Raw genomic sequence first — 18,079 nt, 5'->3', positions numbered from 1 at the left:
CCCCAGTCCCTGAAGTTACATTTGTAAAGACAAGGATTTGAGCTGCACTTTGATTACTCACAGGGTCTTTGAAAGCTATTATGCAAAATTACCAGATTAAAAAGGAGAAGCCTAGGCCTGGTGGTGCATACCTGTAAACTCAAGACTCCGGAGGCAGAAGCAAGAAGACTGTGAGATTTCAAAGTCAGCCTGCAAATTCTAATCCAGTCAGGGGTAATTGGTGAAGCCATTCTATTTGAAGTCTACATGTAAAGAATGGTCTTCAGTAGAAAGGAGATGAGGAATCTAGGCAAAAATGAGTTTGCATCAAGCAATGGTTTAGAAGAAAGTAAAGAAAAGCATGGTTAGTCCTTTATAAGAACTCAAATATCAAGACCTGGAGACCAGGAGTTCTCTCTTAGCCATCATAGGTAACGGACATTGATACAAAGATGAAGTTGTGAAATTACTCTGATAAGCATATATGAAGGTAGAAATATGCTTCTTTAAATAAGTTAACAATTTAAATATGTATAGATTTTATTGTGCTTTATAAAGCATACATGGTTTATTTTGATGCATCCTCACGTGGAATATTTAATTATTCAAAACAAATAAGATGGTCTTAAGGCTGGCCAACCACTGATAGAGATTATCTATTAAATTTTTGCTTCAAAGGGTGATGCTGATACGCACTTTTAATCCCAGTACTCAGGAGGCAGAGGTAGGCAGATCTCTGAGTTAAAAGCCAGCCTGGTCTACAGAGAGAGTTTCTGGACAGACAGGATTACACAGAGAAGTACTATCTCAAAAAAAAACCAAAATTAAAAAAAATTGGTTCCCTTTATAAATTACATACATACACGAAAGCAATCTAAATGAAATCACCAAATAACAGGGTAGGCAGAGCCACTACTGGATATCTCTCTGTATCAAATTAAACTTTAGTACCAGGAATGGGTTACATTTAATCAAGTTGTTAGTCAAAGGGGTCTCATGAAAACTCCAAACGAGCAACTGCCGCAAAGGTTATAGGTGGCTCTCCACAAAATGGCAGCAAGGCCCTGTTCCTGAAAACAACACCTACACAACTCCTCTTAAGGGTAGGCTGCATGCCCTGCAGTAAATCGGCAACAGAAAATGAATTCAATGGCATCTTTAGAGGTTCCTTGATTCATAATGTATTGTTAGGGCTTCTTAAAATTTCTTATTTGCTTTTACTTTTATTTATATATTTATTTATTTATATTTACTCTACAGTTTATGAGCATATGTCATTGTTTCCTTTCCAGTTTTGTGTTTTTGTGGGATTCCTAAATATAAGAATGAGTGTGTTGTTGAGTCCATACCTGTTTCTTGAGCCTTCTTTTGGGCTCTTCTTCCTGTTTTGTACTATTCTAATTTGTTTGTTTTTGTTTTATCTTACTATATTTTATTTTATTATTATCCCTAGATACCTGTTTGTTTTATTTTTAATGCTATTTTTTACATACTAACTTCAGTTCCCCCCTTCCCCTCCCACTTCCCCCACCTTCCCCTCACCCCACCCCCTATTTGCTCCTCGGAGAGGGTAAGGCCTCCCATTGAGGGGGGGTCAATGAAATCTGTCACATCATCATGTTAAGGCCCTCCCCTTCTTGTCTAGGCTGAGCAAGGTTCTCTTCATAAGAAATAGCCTGCAAAAAGGCAGATCATTGATTAGGATTTTCTCCTGGTCCCACTGGAGTGGCTTCAACAACTGCCCAGGCTACCCACTGTCTCTTGCTTTCAGGGAGCTAGATTGGTCTTATGCAGGTTTCTACAAAAAGGTAAAGACTTAGATGATACAAGTCAGAAGAGGCCTCTGACAAAACTGAAGAGGCTCGAGCCTGAATACCTAGTACAGTGATGTTTATGGGTTCTAGCTGGAAGGCAGCCATATTCTGATGGGTGGTCTCGGAGGGACTTACTTTTAAAAGGCTAATGTAATTATGACAGGTATAAAATGGAAGGGAAGAAAAACCCTGTGATTTGATAAAAGAAAATAAGCATGCAGACACAAAAAGTAGGTTGAGTACTATGTAACCAAGAATTTCAAGTTCAATGATAGGCTGGCATGGTTCATTCTAAGATTTGCAGAGTGAAGCAGAAAAAAACTATTGAGGAATATCAGTAGCTTTGAGCTCCTGAAAATGGAAGTTGAAGTTTGTTAATTTTTTTTTTTTATTTTTAGCTCCTAGACAATTGTGTTAAAATTTAAGAGAAAAACAAGGCAGGCAAGCTGTAAACCTCAAATGCTTCCTAAAGTGAGGACATAAAGAGGGGAGGAAAGCCCCGCATTTGAATGAAGCCAGCATGGAGGTCATCAGCATGGCCAGGAGAAGGGCTTCAGACAGAGAATGAAAAAGTTCAAAGTACCAGAGAAAGCCTATTTAGGCTCCAATCACTGAAAGAGGCAGAAAAGAAGAAAAAGGAAATGTTACATTTGTCTATGTAGATCAGAAAAGTAGGCAGACTTCATCAGCCACATGACAGTGACTGCTGAATTTAATTAATTCAATTAACTGTAGCTAATCTAATAGCCATCATTTACTGAGCACATAATCTTTGCACATGCTACTTCATCTAACTATCACAATCGCCCTGTTAGGAAGAAAAAATTATTACCACCGCTTTACAAACGGAAACTTGAAGATGTTTTGTAAGCTGAGCAAGTTTAAAATGCCAGGTAAGTATTAGAATTTAAATATAAATCAATAACTCCATAAATCAAAAAAAATCCTTTCCACAATAAACTACATTCCCTTAATTGTAGAGAACATAGAAATCAAAGAACATATTTCTAAGAGGCAGACACAGTCAAAACTACATTTCATAAGATAAAATCGAGTGCCTGTGTGTTTCTTAGAGAGGTAGAAATGGATTGGAGGTATAGCTTGTTAGGGAATGTGCTTTCCAAACATAAAACACGATTCTGTCAACAGGACCACATCAACCCACTGTGATCGTACACGTCCATAAGTCCAGCTCTTGGGAGCAGAGGCTGGAGGATCTGGCATCCTCAGTCACATGATGAGTCTGAAGCCAGCTTGGTCTACATGAGAATCTGGCAGAAACAAAGAAGGAAGCCTTCTTCTCAAAGTGCCTGTTCTGGTCATTTGCCAATTTGTTGATTGGCAGGCTTATTTCCTTGGTATTTAATTTCTGTAATTGTAAACTCTAGAAAGTCGCTTTCTTCCTTTCTGCCAGATTCTCATATAGACCAAGCTGGCCTTGAACTCATCATCTGGTTGAGGATGACCTTGAATGCCTGATCCCCCTGTCTCTATTTCCCAAGAGCTGGTACCTACAGAGACATTGCTGAATTTTCTATACTCCGTATTTACAGCATGGTTCAGTATGTACATTGAAGCTCTTTACAAATTATGTCTTAGGATTACGTTGGAAACACCCCCCCTCTCTTTTTTCTTTTTTCATTTCTTCTTTGTTATGACTTTTTCATGTTGAATCTCCTGTTGTCCTGCACCTTGTTTCTGTAAACCAGGCAGGTTTTTTTTTCACTCAGAAATGCATCTTCTCTTCGAACTCAGTCCTGGGATTAATGAAATATAGAAGCACCAGGCTGAAAAATGTTAATGGGACTGCCTGTATGCTCTTGATAGATTGGACAAATTATTATCCTTATTAAAAGATGGATCTAACACTGATGAATATCTTGCATATCACCATAGAACCTTCATCTGGCGATGGATGGAGATAGAAAGAGACCCACATTGGAGTACTGGACTAGCTCCCAAGGCCCAGATGAAGAGCAGAAGGAGGGAGAACATGAGCAAGGAAGTCAGGATGGCGAGGGTGTGTCCACCCACGGAGACCGTGTGACTGATCTAATGGGAGCTCACCAAGGGACTGAACGAGCATGTGATCAAACCGTGTTGGGGCAGCTGGCCCAATCCCTGCGTTCAGGGGCGTGGCTGCTCCAGCGGGGTAGCCATGCCCCTTAAATAGGATTGGGGAGCCGGAAGGCGCCCCGTTCGTTTGCCCCGCGCTCACTCCGCTGGACCCTTGGTTCTGTAAGTTCCCTTATCTCCCTTTTTATTAAACTTGAATAATTATAAAAGGACTATTTTTGGTTATTTCCAATCTTCGCCGCATCATCTGGCGCTCCAACGTGGTGCTAAATCCACTTAAAAACCTCGTGGGTCAAACCGCGACTCGCTTTGGCCCCGCGGCCCGGCCGGAGCCCGCGCTCCCCCCTCCCTCCCAGACGAAACCGCGCCTGAAACCAGGCCTGCTGCCCGGGAGCTGTTTGCCCGGTCTCACGGGCTGCTCCGCGCGCTGCGGGCGGGTGGATCCGGCTCAACTTTAATTAAGCTGATTGAGCCGGAGAACGCATTTTTTTTTAATTATTATTATTCCCACGCCTCCATTCGGAGCAACGCAGTATCCTTTACTGTGCCGGGCCGGCTGCTTTGCTCAGTCCAGAAGCTGTTTGCCCGTCCTCACTGGTCGCTCCGCTCCGCGCAGCGGGGACCAGAATCCGCAGCTCCCTCCTGCGCTTACCGTGCGTCCCAGTAGCCAGGTACAGACACCCGCCATTGAAAGCCGTCCGAGGGCGCCCGCGCGCGATCCGGCCCCTCGGCTTCCCTCGGCTCTGCGCCCCGCGCTGCGCACCGCTCTCGCGCCCCGCTGCACTCCCCCTCCCCACACCTCAGGGCCAAGTCGCCCGCCAAATCGTTTGTGAAGTTCTTGCAGGGAACCGAAGCCCCGCCCCGCCACTTCGCCGCTGCTTCCACAGCTACGGTGCTCTGCGCGGAACGCCATCTTTGGTTTCCTACAACACGTGAAACTCGGGGCCCTACGCCATCTAGTGGCAGACAACGGTAATTACAGGTAATTTTTCATTTGATTAAAAATCAACCGTTCGGATTGACAATGTCCGACAATATCACTATTAACGGATTCTATAACTTGTTCAACTACACGATGACTGAATTTTTGAGCGATACAGATGTGGTTTCCCTTGGCTGGATATTTACAGGGTTTGGTATCTTCTTTATTTTTGTTTGTTTCATTACAACGTGGTTGGGAAATAAAAAGGAGATAGAGTCCTTACAGGCAGGAGCTAAAAAACTAAACAAGGACATAAATGGTTTGGAAAACACTAATAAACAGCTTGAAAAGATGGTTGCAGCTCTCGAGGAAAGGGATAAGAGACTTTCCTCTGAGATGGCTTTGTTACTTGAGAAATTTGGAACTTTCGAGGAGAAGTTTGAATTTCATGAGGAAAGGAATAACAGATCTCTCTCGGAGATGACTTTATCGCTTGAGAGAAAAATGCAAGGTATGGAGTCAGGAACTACGGATCTGAATCATAAGTTACAATCTCTGTCGGTAGGAACTGAAACATTATCTGAGGAGATTCGAACCGTTAAATGTATTAACAAGACTTTATCAAAGAGCTATGAAAGATTGCTGGACAGAATTTCAATACAAGATGGCACCATTCATGCCATGAAAATTCTGTCCAAGGATGAGACGTTATCGGTATTGGACAAACTTCATACCCTTGAATCCTCTATGAAAGCCTTGGAACATAATACTGGGCAAGAGATTGAGGCATTGCAGAAGGCAATGGTAAATAGATTTGAAAAGATCGAGGAACTTATGGACTCTCATGAACAGGAGCGAATAGTACAAAAGAAAGTCCCAACCCCATCGAATAGAACTCTCCGGGATAGCTTCAATAGAACTCTACCTATTTTCCCAGTAATAACTACAGAAAAGGTGACTGGTTCTAAAAACCCTAAGATCACCAAGGAATATACATGGGAACCTATCCGTATGAATGATCTGAAAGAAATTAAACAAGCTGTTATGAATTTTGGGATGCATAGCTCCTTTGTTAAGGAGATGCTAAAGTCTTGGTCCCTTACAATTAACCCAACCCCTAGGGACTGGTTGGACCTAGTCTCAGCTGTTTTAGAGAACGGTCATCAGTTGAGCTGGAAGTGCATGTTTAGACAAGAGGCCAGGCTTTTAGAACAGCAGGAAAGATCAAAGGGAGTTGACATCACCCTAGATCAAATTATGGGTGAAGGACTTTATTCTGATCCTCTAGAACAAGCTAATTATGATGAACACACTCTATCCATATGTACTACCGCAGCCTTGAAGGCTTGGGACAGGGTTCAAGACCCAAGACAGAGAACGGAATCATATATCAGAGTTAAACAAGATCCGAGAGAACCATTTGTGGACTTTTTACATAGACTAACTAAAGCTGTACACATAGGGATATCTGACCCAGAGGCAAGGCAGGTAATAATTGAGTCCTTGGCTTATGAGAATGCCAATGTAGAGTGCAAAAGGGTATTGACGCCCCTAAAGATCAGATCAGCACCCCTGGAGGAATGGGTCTTACATACAATGAATATTGAATCGAATGAGCTTCACGCCCATCACGCCCATCACGCCCATCACGCCGATAAGTGGGTAGAAGATGCCATTGCCAACGGTACAAGAAGATATCAGAATTCCAAATGTTTTAATTGTGGCAGAATAGGACATATGAAACGGAATTGCAGACAAAGGACTTACAGAAATAATAATAATAATAATGCCTTTGCCAGGAATAACAGGAATAGAAGGCCTCAGCCTTCAGGGTTATGTAGGAGATGTGGGAAAGGCAGACATTGGGACAGCGAATGCAAATCATCAAGAGATAGGCAAGGAAATCCGTTGCAGGCGGGAAACGCCATGGGGGGCCTCTCGCAGGCCCCCATGGCGAATGTGGTCCAGTCATTTCCCGTTACAACGGAGAACATGCCTTGTCAGGACAATTAGAAATCCCCATGTCTGCTGTTGGAAGCGAAAATAGCCCAAGAGATGAATTACGTGTATTTTGGCAAACTTCTATAAGTGATCAAAGACCAAAGTTAAGAGTGTGTGTAAATGGCATTTTCATTACTGGCCTGCTGGACACAGGAGCGGATGTTAGTATCATTACTCCAGAATCTTGGCATCCGTATTGGCCACTACAGGATGTAAATGTTCGACTTTTGGGAATTGGGACCCTATCTCGAGTAAGGCAAAGCACTAGATGGGTCGAATGCATCGGTCCTGAGGGACAGATAGGAAAATTAAGGCCATATGTAGCTAATATTGCAGTAAATTTATGGGGTCGTGACCTATTGCAGCAATGGAATACTCAAATTAACATTCCTGCTGCCTCTAGAGCATATATTTCTGAGGAAAACATCAAAAGGTATTACAGATGGCGAAAACCAGCCATTCGGGCTGTACAAGAACACAAACCAATGGATGCCCCTCCAGAACCACCAACGGCCCTACCTCTAAAATGGTTGACTGAGAAACCGATATGGACAAAACAATGGCCTTTATCTGAGGAAAAGTTACAAGCTTTAGAACAGCTAGTACAAGAGCAATTGGATGCTCGACATATAGAAGAATCTACCAGCCCTTGGAATTCTCCTGTATTTGTGGTTAAGAAAAAATCTGGTAAATGGAGAATGGTGACGGATCTCAGAGCTATAAACAGGATTATTCAACCTATGGGCTCTCTGCAATCTGGACTTCCTTTGCCTTCTCTATTACCAAAAGGATGGCCTCTCATAGTTATTGATTTGAAGGACTGTTTCTTCACAATACCTTTACAAGAAAAGGATAGAGAAAAGTTTGCCTTCACTGTACCTACTTATAATAACTCTCAACCTACCAAGAGATACCAGTGGACCGTCCTCCCACAGGGCATGTTGAACTCTCCTACCCTGTGCCAATACTTTGTGAATCAACCATTACAAATAATACGCAAGATGTTTCCCAAATCCGTTGTTTATCATTATGTCGACGACATATTATTGTCTGACTCAGACATGGATACCTTAGAGAAACTGTTTGAAGTGGTAAAAACAGTTCTACCTAAATGGGGATTACAGATTGCTCCCGAGAAAATTCAGAGAGGAGATTCTGTTGATTATCTAGGTTATAGAATAGGTTTGCAAAAAATTAAGACACAAAAGGCACAAATTAGGAGAGATCAGCTGCATACTCTTAATGACTTTCAAAGGTTGTTGGGAGACATTTCCAGCCTTCGACCGGCTGTTGGGATAACACCTGATATGATAGTTCACTTAAACAAAACCTTAGATGGAGAAAGAGACCTAAACAGTCCCAGAGAATTAACAGCTGAAGCAGAAAAAGAACTGACAATGATTGAAGAAAGATTGCAAGAAGCACATGTGGATAGGGTGAATCCAGAACTCAGTAGTATTCTCGTTATATTGCCTTCAAAAATTTCTCCTACAGGAATTCTAATGCAAAGAGATGATATTATTTTAGAGTGGCTCTTTCTACCTCATAAGCCAAGTAAGAAATTAAAAACCTATGTGGAAAAGGTTTCTGAACTAATCATAAAAGGTAAATTGAGACTTCGCCAACTAGCAGGCATAGACCCAGCAGAAATCATAGTGCCTTTCACCGCTGATGAGATACGAAAATTGTGGGAAGATAATGAACCATGGCAAAGAGCTTGTGCTAATTTTTTAGGAGAAATTAATAACAACTATCCAAAAAGCAAAAGGCTTAACTTTATAAAGAGAACTTCTTGGATTCTTCCTCGAATTGTCCGTGATGCTCCGATAACTGGAGCCCGCACGTTTTATACTGATGCTAATAAATCAGGGAAGGCAGGCTACAAATCAGAAGACTTGAGTAAGGTGGAACAAAGTCCTTATGATTCTGTCCAAAAGGCAGAGTTATTTGCCATTCTTATGGTGCTAAGGGATTTTAAGGAACCTCTTAACATTGTTACTGACTCACAATATGCAGAAAGAGTTATTTTACATATTGAAACTGCCGAATTCATACCTGATGATACTGAGCTAACCTCATTGTTTATCCAGGTACAAGAAATGATCAGGAACAGACTTTGCCCTATGTATATAACACACATCCGATCCCATACGGGTCTGCCAGGTCCTTTAGCACGTGGCAATGCAGATATTGATCAGCTATTGATTGGTAGTGTGCTGCAGGCTTCCGAATTTCATGAAAAGCATCATGTCAATAGCAAAGGCTTGAAAAAAGAGTTTTCTATTACATGGCAACAAGCTAAGGAGATTGTAAAGAAATGCCCTACTTGCTCTTTCTATAACCAAGCACCACTGCCTGCAGGGACTAATCCAAAGGGCACCAAAAGGAATGAAATTTGGCAGATGGATGTGTTCCATTTTGCAGAATTTGGAAAATTAAAATATGTACATCATACCATTGACACTTATTCAGGATTCCAATGGGCAACTGCTTTAAGCTCAGAAAAGGCCGATTCAGTAATCACTCACTTATTAGAAGTCATGGCCATCATGGGTATACCTGCGCAAATAAAGACGGATAATGGTCCAGCTTATGTCTCTAGAAAAATGAAACGGTTTTTTGCCTATTACAATATTAAGCATGTTACAGGCATACCCTACAATCCTACAGGTCAAGCAGTCATTGAAAGATCAAATAGGACGATAAAGGAAATGTTAAACAAGCAAAAGGGGGTGGAGAATACCCCCAGAAATAGATTACATAATGCTTTACTAACTTTGAATTTTCTCAACGCTAATGAAAAGGGGACAACGGCTGCAGAGAGACATTGGATAATGGAAAAGTCTGTTGAATTAAATCAACCAGTTTATTTCAAGGATGTGCTAACCTCACAATGGAAGCCAGGGGATGTGCTGCGTTGGGGAAGGGGTTTTGCTCTTGTCTCCACAGGAGAAGAAAAATCGTTGGTACCATCAAAATTAATAAAGGTTCGGTTTGAAGAGGAGAACCCCCTTGGAAAAGAAAAATAACAATTCATGCACAAGGATGGTGACCATACTGATGGTAAGAAACATATAGTACGGGGGCAGGGTTTTTTTCTTATCCCCACAGGAAGACACTCACCTTCAAAGGACCTGAGGGACCCTGCATACCTTGAATATTGATGAATTGGAGCCAATTGCAACCCAACAAGGATCAGCATTAACATTGGGTAAGCTCGGTGAGTATAGAAAACAATTTTTGTATGTGTGTCAATATGCATTTCTTCATAGATATTCAGAGCTGGTTTCTTGGAGTTGGACTCTGGCCCAGTCCCTCTCCAATTCCAAGCTTGTTTATAAGAGATTTCTCAGAGTTTCTGTCTCAGGTTAGGAGTAATATTATGAGACAGAATATTAATAACAATAATGTTGATAATGGTACCAATATATTTGCCTTCTTTGCCTTCATTCATATCTATGGTTGTTTTTAATGCACCTTTCATTGAAGATATGCACGTATACGTCTGTATGTGTCCTTGTAGATAATGCTTATCTCTCTCACAACAAACGACAAAAATTTTTTTTCTTCAGTAATCTTTGCAGTTTCCAGGATGAAGACGGGGCCCCGCAACATCAACTCCAACTAGTTATTATGACGTCATGTTTTAGTAGCGCTAATATTTGGCCTGTTTTTTGGTACCAATTGCACAGAACACTTTTGAATGGTGCACATTTTTGACAACGTTCTGGCCTCATTTTTCAAAAAAAAAAAAATTCAGAGGCTGGACACATTTTTCCTAGACGAAATGTTACCCTGGGTATTCTACCATCATTTGCTTTCACAGGAACCCCTGGGAAGAAAAGTCGCCCCTATGTCAGCTGGAAGCAATCTTGGATGACGACGCCCCCCCCCTCCCAATAAAGTTTACCCTCAGATTTAGGGACACTAATTGGCGGCTGGTATAGGGTGGTCGGGTTGTGGAAGGCTTTATATGGACTCAGGGGTATAATTTATGTGTATATCTATATGTATTAAAAAAAAAGGGGGGGGGGGGGAGGGAGGGATTAACTGGTGATCTGAAGGAATAATTGATTTTTGTGAGTTATTGTTTTTCTTTTTTTTTAAAAAAAAAACTATATGAGTGTTGATTCTTGTATATTGATATATTGAACATTATATGAGAGTATGATACCACCTCTGTTTGAAACAATTGTTATATTGACATTGTTTACTATATTGCAATGTACATCTCTACCTCTGATATTATTTATGTAATGACATTGTTTACCATATTGCACTGTACATTTCTACCTCAGATATTATTTATGTAAGGACCCTGTTTACATTTGGAAATCATTGTCTTCATTTTTTGCACAGTCGTCTATTCTATTAGTCATACAGTTACATAAGTGTTGAGAATTATATGTTGGTCATATTTATATTTAGGACAATCAGGTTTTTTAGACACATAGAGGTTGTATTTAGTATAGATAGCATAATCTTCAACCTCTTTGAAGAACTGTAGAACATGGCCTTTAATCTAACCTACAGTTTTGTATTTTTGAGACACAATCACTCCTGGCAACAATGCTCTACTCCCGAGAGAACATTGAGCACCAAAGACACTCCACTGGGAGTTTGTCTTCTACTTGGCAGAACTGGCCTTGGGGCAAAGAAAAGCCCATACCTCCATTACTGACTAAAGTACAAAATATCCATAAGTGGATAAAACAGAATTGTCTTATCTTGCCAAGACAGGATAGGATAGTTCTACTAAAGGTTCCTTGCCATTGTATAATGGTATGTCAGGTTTTTTCAGGCCTCAGCCAAAGTTGGTTGCCTCAACATTGCTATCAAGACTTCGTGTGGTTGCCCAGGTAGTCAATTGTCTCTGTCTTCTGTTGCACATTTTGGAAGTTTCTCGTTTGTGCTTCCTGGTTGCTTTGGTAATTTTACTCTCCTTCTCAGATCTTTGATGGGGTTGAAGATTAGATAATGGTAGCTACCTTCTAGATTATTTAGACTTCTCAAAGTAGAGTGATTAGAAAAATTCTTCGTTATATACTTCTCGCCTGATATTGTTTACTTTTTGTAATTTTATATGATCAGTTCCCATTGTATATAGTTGTATTTGGTTTCTGAATCTGTCTTATTTAGACAAAAAAGGGGAGATGTTGGGGCAGCTGGCCCAATCCCTGCGTTCAGGGGCGTGGCTGCTCCAGCGGGGTAGCCATGCCCCTTAAATAGGATTGGGGAGCCGGAAGGCGCCCCGTTCGTTTGCCCCGCGCTCACTCCGCTGGACCCTTGGTTCTGTAAGTTCCCTTATCTCCCTTTTTATTAAACTTGAATAATTATAAAAGGACTATTTTTGGTTATTTCCAATCTTCGCCGCATCAAAACCGGACTCTCTGAATGTGGCTGACGGTGAGAGCTGACTGAGAAGCCAATGTTAATGACACTGGGTTTTGATCCTACTGCATGTACTGGCTTTTTGGGAGCCTAGTCTGTTTGGATGCACACCTTCCTAGATCTGGATAGAGAGGGGAGGACCTTGGACTTCTCACAGGCAGGGCACTCTGACTTCTCTTAGGACTGGAGAGGGAGGGGGAGAAGGGGAGTGGGAGGGAAATGGGGGGATGGGAGGAGGTGGAAATTTTTAATAAATAAATTAATTAATTAAAAACGCAAAAAAATTTTAAAAGATGGATCTATAAACAGAAATAAATCCCTTTAATGATATTAAAGTTACTGGATATCAGGAAAAAAAAAGGAAGAAGGAACACGAGATAGATAGAAAAAAGAGGGAAGAAGGGAGGAAAAAAGAGAGGAGAGCAGGAAGAAAGGGAATAAACTGGTTAGTTTCTGTGGGTGTTGAGTCTAAACATGTTTAACTATGCATCAGGTCTGTTCAACGCATTCCTGGGCTACATATGAGGTACCGATTTGACTACACTTTACCTAGAGAATTTCTGAGAACAAATCTCCTTCCATGCTTATCCAAAGTATTGGCAATATTCATTTATTTATGGTCAATGACACAATATATAGCTATCATCCCCAAAAGAAAAAGACATCACTTTTTCTGAGCCATATGTGAGTGATATGGCCCCAAACAGATTCGTGTTGTCCAAAACACCATTTTCTGATAGTGAAATAGTTACACGAACTTACTGTCATCACAGAACAAAAGTCAAAATTGGGGTGACTGTCGCAGATGTACCAATCAGGGCAATCTCAGTTGTAGTTCTGAGCCATAGTCTGGTGACATTCTGACCTTTGGGGCTGTTAAACACTACTGTTCTAGCCGGGCAGTGGTGGCGCACGCCTTTAATCCCAGCACTCGGGAGGCAGAGGCAGGCGGATCTCTGTGAGTTCGAGGCCAGCCTGGTCTACAAGAGCTAGTTCCAGGACAGGCTCTAAAAAAGCTGCAGAGAAACCCTGTCTCGAAAAACCAAGAAAAAAAACAAACAAACAAAAAAAAAAAACACTACTGTTCTGCTACACTAACCCATCCCAGAGGCTGTACATGACAGCTGAAAGGATGTTAGGGCAGCTACGGGGCTGCATATTACATAGCTGTCGAGGAAGTTAAAGATCGGCCAAAATAATTTTGACTCTGCATCTACATTCTAACTCCACAACCATGAACATCTAGTCAGTCAATCAGCTTCGTAAGAATATCCAACATAGGTATTACTTTTCTTCTGGGGGCTTCAGTTGACATGCAAACATAACTAATCTCTCCATTGTCTTGATAACCCTCTGATGGGAGCACCTCTAATAGCCTAGGGGTCTTTTGGAAGTCCTTGTCACGTGCTCCCTCTTTTCATCATATTGTTGTTCATTTTCCCAATACAAGAACAAGACAGCCTGCTGCTTTGAGTCTCTAGGCTTGGGAGAATTTAAAGTCTTCTTTAAAAGGGTTCAATCTGAAGAGGAGGGCCTCCGAAGATAACCACCTTTGACTAGTACAGAAATAAAAGATCAGGGACCTTAACTTCATCTTCAAAATCTCTTTGCCTTTGTCGTATAATATAATTTCAGTGGGGTGACATCTTTCAGTTCATATGTCTTACACTCTGAAGGAAAGTGGTTACATGGGGATTGCTGTTCAAGAGAGGCAGGAAATCTTGGTGCACGTCACAGAGTTCTGCCTACCGAGGTTCAACTGCTGATTTGATACAAGGAGGAGACAGACTGGACTAAGCTTTCAGCCTGAGTAATTAAGAAGACATGATGTCATTAACACAAATGACACACAGGAGAAAAAGAAGGTTAATGAGAAAGATAATGAAATTTGCTCAGGAGAACTCATCCTAAGGTACCAGTGGCATGTCCATTTATCCTAAACCAATTGAATCAGTTTGTGTCAACAGTACCTAATGTTTAATTAAATGGTATGGAAGGGGGCAGGGAGTCATACATCTAGAAGTGATCCTATTGTTTGTAAAGTATACAGTTTTTAAAAAATATTCTAATAGCCATGGATTTAAGAAACAATTAACAACTTGATTATGGTTTAATTCTTCTCCCTTCCCCCCTACTTCATGTGTCTGTTTGTCTGACTGTCTGTCTGTCTGTCTGTTTAATTGAGTTGTTTTGATAAATGTTCCTAGCAGGCTCTGTTATTTCTGAGACGTAGCCAAACATCTTTTTTGCTCCAGGAATATTTATCTTAAAATGCATCCAGTAATAGCTGAATGAGTTGTTCAGTAAGTAGATAAATGAAATACCCAAAAATAACCAAGGAAATTTTAGGGTTATACTAATTTACATTGGAATAAGTAATCTAAACTCTCACTTTAAACCTATTATCCTGTAACTTTCAGATTCATGCAGATCACACAGTCTACGGTTCCCACAGTGATATGCTTAGCACATAGAAAATTAATTTCTGCTGAATGTCTCCTTGCTGCCAAATTCCTTGCTAGAAGTTTTACATATGCTAGTTCATTTGTTCGTGTGAGAGGAGAGGTATGTTTCTGTGTGTTCTTGTGTATGGTGTTTATATGTGTGTATATATATATATATAGACATATGTGAGTAGCACATACATGGTGATCAGAGGATGGTTTTTAGGAGTTCACCTTGTTCTGAGGTGGGCTGTTTTGTTGCTGACATTATACTGCAGCTGCATATTCCAGGCTAGCTAGCCCATGAGCTTCAGCATGATTTTCCCATTTCTGTTTCCCATCTTGCTGTAAGAGTTCACTGGGATTACAGATGCACGCTATTGCAGCCAGCTTTTTGTTGGGTTCAGGGGATCCAGATTCAGGTCGTCAGGTGTGCGCTGCAAGCACTTCTACCCACTGTGCCAGCTCCCGACACAGTTGAAGCTGAACAATTAAACACTTCATTTACACTAAGAAGTAAGGACAGCCTGGTTTCAGATCTAAGTGTATTTAATTCCTCATTCTTTGTTGCTTCCACTACTGACGATTCTTTAATCCTCAAAGTAGGTGCAACTCCCCATATGAAACCTTCCTGATCAGTATCTTGGCATTCTGACTCTGTATTAGGTGCAAGTTCTCACCACCATGCCACTAATTAGCATCTCTGTAGTGAGTAAGTCTGCTACACAGACTGGATTCAAACCAGAAGCCAGTGTTCTTACCCTAGCTTTATGCTTTATAACCTGACAAAACTGCAAAACAGACCAACCCTCGAGCTTGTTCATTAAAATAGGAATAATAGGCGCTGGAGAGATGGCTCAGTGGTTAAGAGCATTGCCTGCTCTTCCAAAGGTCCTGAGTTCAATTCCCAGCAACCACATGGTGGCTCACAACCATCTGTAATGAGGTCTGGTGCCCTCTTCTGGCCTGCAGGCACATACACAGACAGAATATTGTATACATAATAAAAAATAAAATTAAAAAAATAGGAATAATATAGTTCCAGAGATCCCAACTCAAGGGATGATTTGGGGAATGACCTAGTGAATATAAACCCACCACAAGATACTATTCTACTCATTACACTAGATCATAATTGCCTGTTTACTTTTTTGTGTTCGTTAATAAATTTTAAAATCATCCTTCAGACAGAAACTATGTATGCATGTATTTGCTTTTTGTTTGTTTACTTACTTATTAGTGTGATTTTTTTTCTCAGAACTTAGAACAAAGCCCATATATTAGATGGCAAACATACAGAAGCTCCTGCTCAGAAAGGAAAAAAGGAAGGAAAGAAGGGAGCAGGGGGAGGGATAAGACTCATTTGCTTTCTCCAGACACCACTCAATAAAGGCATGAGAATGGACTTCCGTCCTGGTCTGGCCGAGGTTCGGCTCCGCGGGCCGAGGGCGGGGGTACGGAGGTGGTAGCTGAGGCAGGAGGCGGTGCGGGAGGCGAGAAGCTCCCGCGCGGACCAATCCCTGCGTCCCGGGCCACGACCCTGCTCCTGCAGCGCCCCGAGAAGAGGCCGGCCGGATGGGCCGCTGAGCCCGAGTCGGGGACCGCGTGGAGCCCCCTGGAGCTGAGATCAGGATGTTCCGCTTCATGAGGGACGTGGAGCCTGAAGATCCCATGTTCCTGATGGACCCCTTCGCCATTCACTGCCAGCACATGAGCCGCATGTTGTCAGGTGGCTTTGGCTATAGCCCCTTTCTTAGCATCACAGATGGTAATATGCCAGCAACCAGGCCCGCCAGCCGCAGGATGCAGGCTGGGGCTGTCTCTCCCTTTGGGATGTTGGGAATGTCTGGTGGCTTCATGGACATGTTTGGGATGATGAACGACATGATTGGGAACATGGAACACATGGCCGCGGGAGGCAACTGCCAGACCTTTTCTTCCTCCACCGTCATCTCCTACTCCAACACTGGGGATGGAGCCCCGAAAGTTTACCAGGAGACATCTGAGATGCGCTCTGCTCCAGGCGGGATCCGAGAGACAAGGAGGACTGTCCGGGACTCAGACAGTGGTCTAGAGCAGATGTCCATTGGCCATCACATTCGGGACAGGGCTCACATCCTCCAGCGCTCCCGAAATCACCGCACAGGGGACCAGGAAGAACGGCAGGACTATATCAACCTGGATGAAAGTGAGGCCGCGGCCTTTGATGATGAATGGCGAAGGGAGACATCCCGATTCAGGCAGCAGCATCCTCTGGAGTTTCGACGGCATGAGGCATCTGCGGGTGGAGGACGAAGGGGCGAGGGGCCTCCCCGCCTGGCTATCCAGGAACCCGAGGACTCCCCCTCCCGACAGTCCCGTCGCTATGACTGGTGAAGGCCCCAGGCTCTCAGTCTCTCTTGTACAGGCTGAGAGGCTGAGAGATCATCCAGTGAAATAACGTCCTTCCCAACTTCATCCCAATTTAATATTAAATTAACAGGCAAGCTGGCCCCCACCTCTCCCTGGGGGTCTCAGGGAGAACCTTTTACTGCCCCCACCTCCTTTTTCCGTCTTTTCTCCCCTCACCATGATGATCCCACCCACCTTGACTCCACTAACTTGAGTTTTCATTTTACTGCTCCATCTCCAAGCCGCCTCATCTTCCTTGAGCCCCTGCCACACATTGAAAGTTTTGGGGTGCAAGCTCTGGGTTTAGGGATCACCATCCCTCAGCTCCCCTGGACCCTTGCCCACCTCTTCAGAGCCCCACTGCAGATGCCATAGTCCTATGAGGGCTGTGGAGGGAGCAGACTAGTTCCCAACTCTTCCTCCCTTCTCCCACCCCACATCACAAAAAGACACTTTCCTATACCCTTCTCTGCCTTTATAAAAATAAATGATTTGTGCAACTTGTAACTAGGTGTTTATGGAATAAAGGAGAATGAGAAAATAAAAAAAAATGCATGAGAATGCAAGCAGAAGGGAGTAAGTCATTCCTTCCCTGGCTCTGAAGCCTTGGAGGTGGAGTTTGTTATGACATCCTTAATGCCAAGGGTGATTAGAAATCCTTCAAGCTCATTGGTGCTTGCACAAAGGCAAAGACCAGGCAGTCTTTCAACACAAATGAGTTTTTCCCTGTTTGAGAGAAAGGACTGCCACCTTTGGCCCTGCAGCCTAAATGTGCTAAATACGAGAGACCTCCCTACTCCCTCAAAGCTGCCTAAATAAGAGAACTCGTTCCTAGCCAACCAGCAACTGCAGAGCTGTAATGAAAAATGCTCAGAGCCCACAATTCTTACCTGATTCATCTCAATTATGCCTTCTACCTCTTTGTCACCTTCAGCTTTTCGCAAGTCAAGTCAGTCATTTCACTTCTGGGAGAAGGACATATTTGGATTTGATTGTTTATTGTTTGGAAGCCACTTGAAGCCCTGCATATAAATGAGAGTAAAATGTCCAGACACAAATTT

The 18,079-nt window shown here is 42.4% G+C and overlaps 1 protein-coding gene across 1 annotated transcript; it reads left to right on the top strand.

Annotated features, from left to right (window-relative positions):
* Window positions 1-16,089: 16,089 nt before the first annotated feature.
* Window positions 16,090-17,525, top strand: LOC119814909 (myeloid leukemia factor 2-like). The gene has a single exon (XM_038331000.2). The coding sequence runs from the start codon at window positions 16,260-16,262 to the stop codon at window positions 17,001-17,003; it is 744 nt and encodes a 247-aa protein (XP_038186928.1). The 5' UTR covers window positions 16,090-16,259; the 3' UTR covers window positions 17,004-17,525.
* The last annotated feature ends 554 nt before the right edge of the window (window positions 17,526-18,079 follow it).

The sequence above is a fragment of the Arvicola amphibius genome, chromosome 5, assembly GCF_903992535.2.
Source record: "Arvicola amphibius chromosome 5, mArvAmp1.2, whole genome shotgun sequence".
NCBI lineage: Eukaryota > Metazoa > Chordata > Mammalia > Rodentia > Cricetidae > Arvicola > Arvicola amphibius.
Note: the sequence above shows the minus strand (reverse complement) of the source record. Positions and strands in the feature narration are given on the sequence as shown.